The following is a 10779-nucleotide window of genomic DNA, read 5'->3' on the forward strand; positions in this document are numbered from 1 at the left end:
GAACTTGCTTCTTTTATATTGCTTTACTTGTTCTAACAAAGTCCAGCTTTACTTCTTACAGTACATGCAGGTTGATTGACACCTTTTGCAAGTAACTATACCATTTCAAGACTAATCAATACTGCTATTATATATACCATTGCTGTTATTTTAATTTTCTTCTTGCTTCAGTGAAAGATCATTCTCTCTCTTCAGATTAAAATGGATGTATTATTAAGAATCTCAATGGTCTTAGTACTTTGCCTCTCAGCATTAGGATCCAAAGTCAAGTTACCTCCAGATATGTCCCAAGGTTTGTATGAAAGTCAATAGATCCTCACAGTACTAACGATCACAGGTAAAGACCTGGACCTTTTATATTTTAGAGTAACCGTTTTTTCCATTGTTAAGGCATTAGATAAAATCGTGAATTTTTATTACATAACTCTAGCTTATCAATGTAACAAAAGAGATCAGGTATTCACAGTCATGTTTTTAATATTATATTAAAAACATGACTGTAGTGTCCCAAGTTGTAATTGAAGTAAGACAAAATTGCAGTCACATTCATGAAGGTGTGAATACCTGATCTCCATTGTTATCTCTGATGGCACTTACATCATATCTTTTTCTTGGCTTCTTTTGAATAAAATGAGCTGTTATTGTTGTCATTAGATTGCCCAAAATCTCAATTTTATTTGACAAAGAAGCTTAACATTCTTAATGTGTCTTCCTTTCCAGCAATTTTCTGTGAGAGTTGCAGTGCTGTGATGCAAGGTAATGAAACCAGGTGACTTTTATTGACAATGGCCAGTAACATGACAGGTCTTAATTTTAGCTGAAGCCTTTATCCATGATATGTATACCCAGAGTTCTAAAGAGGAAAGGGCCTTTGCCATTTTGTAGTGGAAAATGCCAAATCAATATTATATACCCTGAATATGGAGAGCAGGTTGGCTCACTCACAGGTTTTTGAGCAAAAGAGAGACTGCTTGCAGTCTATTGAGGGGGGCATAACATGGGAACCAATACTGCGAAACTGCACAGAATTAAATATAAACACCACACAGAATAACACAAAAAACTGCAAACCGCATTGAAATTACTCAAAAATTTCTAAATACCACAAACTGCTTGGTTTTGTAAAACAGCAACTTAAAATAAACCACAACTTAAAATAAAAATTCCCGCACCAAAAATCGAGCAAAAGTTCGTCACCACAAACCCGTATGCCCCCCTCCCTATGATAAGACAGGACAGACAAAAATTATTTTTAGAACAGTCAATAGAGATCCTTTGGTAAGTCTAATGAACAGTGAGTTATAGGGAGAGAGGGAAAGTGTTTCCATTGAAAGCAAAAAAAATATTACCGACATTGAAATGTGTACACTGTAAATGTGTTGCAAGGAGAGCTGCCTTTGACCTTCAAAGAGAATTTATGTTCTTTCAAAACAGAGTGATCCACTAGCAGGACAGAGTGAAAAGCAAACTGGAAATGTTTTCTCTTACTTTTCTGTCTTTGGCCTGTTCGAGGCTCTTTTTACTATACATCTACCTGCTATTATTTTGATTGTCCAGGATACATGAGAACCCAGAAACCTAGAACAAAGGCTAACCTGTCCTTCACCTCAAACCCTGCCCCCCCCCCCCCTCCCCCTTATCACCCATGGTATTTCATGACAGCAACCATTCACACATGAAGACAGAAAATCAAGGAGAGGGAAGTGGTTGAGGATCAGCTCTCTCCATGTAGAAAGAGGGTAAGAAAGAAAGCAGAAATTCCTTCTAATTTTGCTGTGTTTTTCCCTTCTCTTTTTAGAAATAGGCAAGTTATTAGCCAAAAAGAGTTCTGATCCAAGAGAATTGCAAGTGGTTGAAGCAATGGAGGACGTCTGTCAAGCTAAATATTTTTCAAAGTATCACTATTCTCCACCTACAACAATTAAAGCTTGTAAATTTCTCATAGGTGAGTTTTCTGGCTTTGATTTTAAATAAATAAATGTGTCTGTGATTTCTTTATTTTTTAGTTTTCCTTTCTTTTGTCCTGTTCTAAATTCAAAAAATACCACAGGAAAATAGTCCATAGTCAAAAGCTGGTGGTCGACCTTACTGCACGGCCATTATTTACAGCTTAGTACAGCCGTATCAAAGTGTATTTTGCTTCTTTTTTCATTGAAAAATAATCAGAAATCACAGGTGGCCATGACATGCTATAATCAAAACTTGTACATTTAATATTCTCAGTGCACTGGCATTCTTTCTCCTAAAACTGCATTTACACGCCGGGCAAATTTTACTTGGCAAAGTGAAAGTTTGTGTGAAGCCTAAAACAATATTAACCATGATAAAATATATTAAGTCTCTCTTCCTATTACACCCGTCTCTACTAATTCCCCCCCCCCCCCTCTCTTTGAAGGTTGAACTTTGTAATAAACCCAGTCGCTAATAACTACTCTGTTATATGAAAATAAGCTTCATCCAGCTTGTAATAGAGTTTTTATGGTAGCTGTAACCACGAAGGTAAGTTGATTAATGGAATTTGTGAAGGGGCCACTTGAAACACGTTCGCTTATTATACAGCTTTCAATGTAATAGGCCGCCTCCAAGTTCCAAAAACCCTCACTTTCAAAATGAGGCCAAGTGCACAACCTTTCTTGTGAAAATGAGTTTTATTTGCATGAGAATGAAAAGTGATTTCCATATCAAAGGCTGAGCACCTACCCTCGTTTTGAAACAGAGGCCCGGGGGAACTCGGAAATGGCGTATTTTTACATTTTTTTTTTCATTTGGACAGAAAAATACGAAGAAGAACTGGAACAGCTGTTGACCACAAAGTCAGCAGATTATGAAAAGGAAGTCTGCTACGAGTTGACGAAGGCTTGCGAAGGAGTAGATAGAAGTAAGAAAGAAAAAGAAGAGATGGATGTCCGGTTTAATGATCAGAAACAAGAGGTTAAAACGGAAAAATCAACACCAAAGAAAGACGACGATGGAATTCAGAGGATGAACATTGATATTAACGATCCCGGCGCCGCGAAACGATTAGCAGATCAAATCAAAATGCAGGTTGCACAGCAGCAGGCAATGGGTGGCGGAAGTGATGATGAAGATGATGGGGATGACGAAGATGAAGGCGAAGAGGAGGATGAGGATGAAGACAACTCGTCAAAAACTAAGAAGAAAACTGAACTTTAATCAACTGTAAAACGTGATTAGTTTTTCTTTTCTAATGTTGGTTTTTTTGTTGTTTTGCCTTCTAGAGTTTACCCTGCCAGCAGAGGTTTCCTTTCGCTAGCTCGATTCATTTTTAGCGTACTGGGTCAAGGAGAAGACAAAAAGAAGATTCTTCTCGCAGCTGGGCGCGATCCATTCAACCAAAATTCAGACCGGTCTGACTGGGAAAAGTGGTCCACCTCAAAAGGTGGACCAGTTTTTTCGAAACCTTTCCGGTTGGACCGAACCGATCCATTGAGTTTTGGGCCGAAATTTCCGGAATTTTTGGTTGAATGGATCGCTCCAAGTGTCAAGAGAAAATGAACGTTATATTAATACCAACGCTATAAAATTCTACAAAGTGACACTCTTTCCTTATATGAAAGGGTTGGTTTCTAAAGAAGCTCTTTTCCTGGCTAGAAATAGCAACAGCGGACAGGCGTTTTTAGGTTAAACGTATATATCTAACTTTCTTTTACAAGCGCTCTAAATGACCGGAGGAAATGACAGGCAAACCAAAGATCAGTTCACCGCTAGGTCTATGTTCATTACCCACCGAACATTGTCCTTTGACTGGCTGATACTTTAAGCCCTAAAATGTGTAATGTGATGTTGCGAGATGGCCGAAAAATCGCCACCCTTTTCCCTTCTTTACTCCAAACTGATGAAGATTGCAAGGCTTGTCTTCTAAAGATCAATATTCAAGGAAAATTACAAATTTCGAGTCGTTTAATCAACTGAATCTGATGACAAGCGGTTTCTTGGGAAAAGATCTGCCTAACGCAAGATTTCTTTTGAATGGTAACACCAAAAGATTTCATCCATAGACACAAAACTAGGTACAACGAAATATGGACCCATTTTCGAGGGAGTGAACTAAACTGAAGTTTCTAGCGCTAGCTTCCCCTTTCTCCAAATATCTAAAATTTGCATAGAAGTAGGTAACTCTATGTCTGTACAATTTCTAAACCGAAAAATTCTTATACTATAATTTTACTTATCGACTTTTATTCATTATTTCTACAAAGGCATTATTAATATTAAAGTAATATATTATAAACAATCATCCTTTTCTGAAAGTGCTAATTAGTTTATCAACGAGTCTGCGAAGCGTAATATGAAAAATAAGAAAAAGAAAAGAAAAATATAAACAAACTCGTTTATAGACGACTACGGCTCCGGGCTACGGCTATAAGTTACGGCTATAAGTAGCTTGAGCACGGAAACCGAGGAAAACTGGAAAGGAGCCCCCAGAAGTTTCTCCTGACTCCTGACAGCTTGCCCTCAGGATTTGTAATTTCTTGACAGTTTCTTTGGCAATTCGAATACCGTAACAGTCTCTCAGGTTGTTTGGCGACCAAGTTACGACAAACAAATGAGTTCTTTCGGCTCGCTCGCTCCCTTTCTTTATCCTTGTCTTCAGCCTGGACTGGACGAACTTGCTCAAGGGCTGTTGGCATGGAGTCTGGCTTTGGTGGACGATTTTCCCTGTAGCCTGCGTAGCTGGCGGGATTGTTGTGCCCGGAGTACTTTTTTGGCGGCGGAGCCGACACGTGAAGCGAGTGGCGACGGGTCGTGGCGACGCCGACTACTAGTAGCACCCAATCTTCACGCGGTTTCGTCGCCAAAAAACTACAGCACTTGCCCGCTAATCCCGCCAGCTAAGCAAATTTTCCTGTCATTCGAGCGACCTTCACGTTTAATGAAGTGGTGACATTAAATTAAGGTAGTATAATAGAGAAATCCTGAGGCTGGTTTCTTTCTAGTTACTGGCTACTGTTGAGCAAGTTGGGCTACAAGCATATTTGAGAGGGTGGTAACTCGATAGTGAGGTGGATTATCTTGAGAGGGGCTTAATTCAGCAAAGAACAGGATGAAAACAGCCAAGCGTTACGGTAGTATGATTCTTGATTAATACAGTCGAACCACCACCCAAAATACCATGATTTAGTATTCGCTTAGGTACACATAATTCTACAATCCGTTGCGCTACAACTGTTACCCCACAATGTGGTCGAGGTCGCTTACGGGAGATGGTCGTTAACGGGAAGTACCAACGGGGAGTCGCGAGAAGTCACGCGAGAGCCAACCTCGTCTCAAGGGCGCTTTTCCCTGGCTTTGGAGGTGGGGCAGGGAGTTCGAATTGGCGACATTGTTTCGAAGGGCTGCAACACTATTTCAACATTGTAACACTATGTTGTGCTAAAAATCGTCGTTGCAAATCGTCCTGTGTAACGTCACCTTTACGAGATCAGAGGCGGTTGTCGCAAAACTGTATATAACGCCTGATATTTATTCGTCTGCCGTCGTGTTTATTTTCAAAACGATCGATGATACTATTAGCATTGCACGATACTTAGATCAATGCACTTAATCTGTTATATTTGCGTTTAGTTAATCAATAGTGGAGTTCTGGTAAGTTGCTTCGCGTACTTAAATAAAATTAGAGACAGGAGGTTTGTAAAAGGTATTTGTCTGAACATAAAAAGTTTACCATTGAATGTCGTAAAACAACTCCAGAGTAGCTTTACTTTAACGAAACACACGAAGCTGATCCAAAAACTTAAAAAACAAAGAATGAAACCGAAGTAAGGGGGCATCCATGTTTTTTTTTTGGCCCGAGGTATCGGCAGTTATACTGAGGTGACCTTTTGTAAAAGATGACTGTGAATGTTTCCTTTGACCCTATTTTCGGCAGCAAATCATCTTCAGTTTTCAGGGAATAATTCGTAAAGAGAAAAGAGATTTTTCATTTTTCATTCAAGAGTTTTTCATTTCCTTCTTCTCTTTTTTCCCACATTTTAAACTTATTTTTGTCATGTATTTACATCAAACTGAAGCTAAAGATAATGTATTTTGATTGTATGTGGTGGTTTTTCACTTTGTTACTATAGTAACATCGCACGCTTATTTCTGCTAGGCCCAAAAGTGACGACCGGCATGTAGGCATTTTCGTTGGCCGCCAAGATAATCGACGGAGAGGTACTTCTAGTGTTCGACAACGTAGAGTTTATAAACCGGGCAAAAAAATAAAAACTCATGGTCACTTTCAAGAACATACACTTTCAAAACAGGGAGATTGTTATATTGAATTATTCAAAATGTCGACAACAAAACAAACCACTGTAAATAATTTAATTCAGCTTCAGGGCAAAGCAAAAATCAAAGTTATATTCACGATGAGTTGCTGTTAGCTGTGCATGAAAAAGGAGAAATTTTGACCTTTTCTTGATTGTGTTTCGCTGACATTTTTCAACGTTTTTCATTTTAGCCTCGAAAACATTTGCCAGTGTTTCATTGTGAAATTTCAATCTGAATCATTTGGACAGCCACGCGTTTATATTAAATTTCGGCTATTTATTTTATTCCTTGTTTTAATTGTTGTTGTATAATAGTATGGTTTGTCCGATAGAAAACCTTAAAACAATTGCTAAGAATAAATAATTTAACATCTCGATTCTCTGTCTTAATTTTACGGACATAGAGGAGAATGAGTTTACTTATGGCCTATTTGCAAAATGATTTCTTTTAATACGTTTTAACCTTTAAAACGCTTATGAACATGATAATTTTCAAGTAAATGGATGCATCGCTACATGGTATGCTACATTCAAGAAAAACACCGGATGTGGTAGGCCTTGAAAGATCTAAACTGGAGAGATAATGAATTCACAATGTGTTCACTAGGGCACTAGGTTTTTGACGAAACTTCAAAGCTCAGTGTTGAAAAAAGAAAAAACCTATTCAAGTGTAAAGCAGAAAAACAACTTTCGCCACATACTTCTTTACGACGCGACGACATCGAGTATATAGCCAACAGCCTTATTATTTTCAGTTTCGATTACAACGGATTTTCTTTTATTGGGCGACAATTTCGTTGTCGACCTGCAGAATTGAATTCTCCACTGATTATGCATGAGCAGCTAATAATATCCGCTCATTTAGGCGAAATTTATGGCCTCACAGTTCTAACAAATTGTCTCAAAATGTTCGTTTTACCAAAGAAATAACACCATATCTCCATCTCTGTAGCTTGAGCTTCTTCATGGTCAAAGAATAGAACATTTCTGCTTCTCGGCGAATGGATTTTCTCTTCTTTCGGGTGGATGAATCAGTGGGTCTTTCGTTCCATTTTGCGTACAGTAGTCTTTCAGCCTAAGTTAGATAATAATGAAAATTAAAAATTTAACAACGTAAAATTTACTATTCATCGCTTTCTTGGACATTCTATACATTAAAAAATTACTTAAACGCAACAGCTGAGGAAAATACTGCTTAAACGCGCTTCAAACATCGAGGACAAAAGTAATCTGGAGATCTAAGACCATGCGCAGATGCTTCCATGCTAGACACAATTAAGAGAATTTGCAATTTCGCCCATTCTAAATACAGTTCTGACAATGATTTCTAGGTTAAAAAAACCTCCGTTTTTTCCCAATTATATTTTGCATTTAGACCGAAAACGTTCCCAGAGCAATTATAACGCGGCGTCTAGTGTTTCTCTTTTATCGCATTTATATATGAAACTTTGCCTAGTAAACGGCTTTGTTTATGGTTTCAGTTCATTTTGCGGCGAGTTTAGCAAAAAAATATCCACATCAATATGAAAAAAGTATGGCTTCCGACTATTAAAATCGCGGATTTGCTTTTCTTAAAACGGGATTAAAATCCTTCAAAACTTGGAATCAAGAGATTTTTAAAACTGGGGTTTCTGGCGCACGTTCGAGCCTTTTTCGATTTACAAGAAGATCAGAGACGAGTGTTGTTTCTTACAGAAGCCTTATCACGCGCCCTACAATCGCTTATATTCAAAGAACTTATTACTGATTTAGCATAGCAATAGGTTTAAATATTACAGTTGGCTTTTGTAGAAGCGGAAGAAACAAATTTTTGGCTGCGAAACGACGCCCGATTTGTGCTGATAGACAGTTCTCCGGCGATGTCGCTCGTGATAAACCTCCAAGTTTACAAATCTAAATCATGTCAAGACAAGGGCTAGACGGACTTACTCGTTACTGCATATAGACACAGGCATTCGGGAGATACGAAGTTGGTCTCTCAAGCTTTCAACAGTTTTCATCAGCTGTGCTCTGTCCATCTTTCAATGTGGATATGACATTAACTCGCATAAAACTTGCTTTTCGCTTTAATATTGCACGTATTGCTAAACACGGCCTTTCTCAGTGATCCGCACTCGGCGATCATCATGCAAAACCTTTCAGACTGTGAAATTTCATTGGTCGCCAAGAACAAAGTTATAGAAAGTGAGCAATTAACATGAAAAATGAACCAATCGGGGACATTATATAAGACAAAAAATGCTAATAGCTACTGCACAGGTGAAAGGAGTTTGTTCAGATCTCCCCAGAAAAAAGCCTCTTTTCCTCTTAATGGGTGATATATTAACTGTTTTTTTCGACGAAAAATGAATTTTATTTATGAGGTATTTCTTATGAAATTCAGATAACGGAAAGAAGTTCTCATCTATGACCGGTCTCTCTATTTTCTAAGCCATCGTCGATGTTTTTAATATGCAGCTATGAATTTTTACTTCCTGGTTTAAAAATGTCTTTGAGTACTTTATTGTTTTACTCCCGTTACTCGTATATTTTTGGTGACAATCAGGAGCTATAACTGCTCGGTTTCTGAGAGGTTGCTATAATTTCGGTATAATTAATCGTAATGACTTGAATTTTCAAAAATTTAATTTTCCTTCTATTGATATATGCATTTGGTCGGAGCCATTCTACGTGGATGCTGGAGAGAAACTCTTACGCCAGACAAAATATATAGGCCGGGGCAAATTTAGCTTAAAACAAACAACATTTCAATTAGAGTTCTGCAGTGATTCCGACCACTAGCTATAGTTCCTTCATTCGAAGTATAGCCTTCAGTCCCGGAAGAAAACGATTCTTTCCTAAATTAACGCGATTTGTAAATTTGATAAACAGTCATAACATTACAACAACCAATAATATACCCCCCCCCCCCCCCCCGACAACTTGAAAAAATAAATTCAACGAAAATTGTTTTTTTTTTTGCTACTCGATTTCGATAATCTTTCCTTTAGTTCTTTAAAATTCGCGTACTCTGATCTGAATAACCCTTATTAGTTCAGCTAAATACTTGTAAAAGAGTCTACATACTGCAAGCTGTGGGCAAGATAGGCGAGAGTCTTTCAGTTAGCATGTAACCGCGCCATGCCAACTTTTTTATCGCACTAAAAGGAAACCTGACTTGACAATTTAAGAGGACAGGATGTCCACCATCCGGTAAAAAAATAATAAAAATAACTCAAATTATCCTTTACAAATCAAAATATGAGAACTTGTTTAATTGATTAAACGCTCTTACTTCGTCAACACAGCAGGTGAATCACGGTCACTCAGACATTGTCATCATTATCATTCTTCAGATTTGTTTGATAAAGCAAATTACCAGCCGCTGTTCGGGAAATGAGCCCGCGATCGAGCGCGGAGGAACAAGCTGCTGTTACTTACATTCAGGATCGAGGTTTCAATACAATAAAACTATCGGTTAATAAAACAAAATGGACTAGTTTTTTAGCTTAGACCCATTCTTTTATTCTTTAGCTTTTGATTCGAATATTTGATCAAACTCGAAAAGCTATCGGGTCATGTTATCTAAGTTAAAAAAACACTTTTAGTTGAAAAAAAAAACACTAAAGAAATAAAACGCAATAGCATTGTCAAATTGAGCATCTGCAACGTTCATAAAGCCATCACAGTGTCCAAAAACATTAACAGGAACAAATTTCTCTTTGTTTTGATTTTTTAGCTTGAGCGCAGTTCATAATAAGGAAATACCGTATTCATTTGATTAACCGCCCTGGGCGCTTATTACATTTTTGGACCGTGAGAGTGGGCGCTTATTCGAGGTGGGTACTTATTCGAGGCTGGGCACTTGTTAAATTTTCACCATTTTCAGCAAGTGAAGTATGTTTATTTTGCAACAAAACAATAAATGCTAATAACCAAACGCGAAGAAGTAACAAAGAAAGGTTTCTGTAAAATACTCTGAAGAAAACTTAATCCTCGGGGAAGTCTCTTATTAGAATTTATTCACTCGATCAAGTGGGTGGGATGGGGGTGAGCGCTTATTTGAGTTTGATTGAGAGGAGGAGGGGTGGGCGCTTATTCGAGGCTGAGCGCTTATTAACTTTTTCTGCCTTTAGGATGGGCGCTTATTCGAGGTGGGCGCTAATTCGAGGCTGGGCGCTTCTTCGAATAAATACAGTAAATATTACCGCGAAAGTGGCATTAAATAACTCTAGTGATTTTACAACGAGTCGCTTTAAGAAAGAAATACGTCTGGATTGAATGGACATGTAAAGATCTATCAAAACAAACCAGGAAACGAAATAAACAAAAAGAAAATGGAATTTGGTGAAGACTGCGCCTGGAGTAGTTACTGAAGTCATCAAAAATAAAATGCCTGGTGTTAAGCTAAGGCCGGTCTCACGGGTGTTGCTTACCAAATAGCATCGTCATGTTCAGAATATTCATTTCAAGATTATTCCTTGTTATCGATGACTATCGATTGTTATCGATTTTGTTAATCGATAAT

At 38.0% G+C, this 10779-nt stretch overlaps 1 protein-coding gene and 1 long non-coding RNA gene across 2 annotated transcripts; one reads left to right on the forward strand and one right to left on the reverse strand.

The window, feature by feature from the left end:
- Nucleotides 1-175: 175 nt before the first annotated feature.
- Nucleotides 176-3945, forward strand: LOC140940692 (uncharacterized). The gene is made up of 4 exons (XM_073389669.1): nt 176-292; nt 721-756; nt 1799-1945; nt 2774-3945. The coding sequence occupies exons 1-4, from the start codon at nt 202-204 to the stop codon at nt 3172-3174; spliced, it is 675 nt and encodes a 224-aa protein (XP_073245770.1). The 5' UTR covers nt 176-201; the 3' UTR covers nt 3175-3945.
- Nucleotides 3946-6313: 2368 nt separating this feature from the next.
- On the reverse strand, nt 6314-8342 carry LOC140940708 (uncharacterized). The gene is made up of 2 exons (XR_012166365.1): nt 8202-8342; nt 6314-7347 (listed from the first exon to the last, which is right to left on the reverse strand). It is a non-coding gene; the product is annotated as an uncharacterized lncRNA (long non-coding RNA).
- Between the last annotated feature and the right edge of the window lie 2437 nt (nt 8343-10779).

This window comes from Porites lutea, chromosome 6, assembly GCF_958299795.1.
Source record: "Porites lutea chromosome 6, jaPorLute2.1, whole genome shotgun sequence".
NCBI lineage: Eukaryota > Metazoa > Cnidaria > Anthozoa > Scleractinia > Poritidae > Porites > Porites lutea.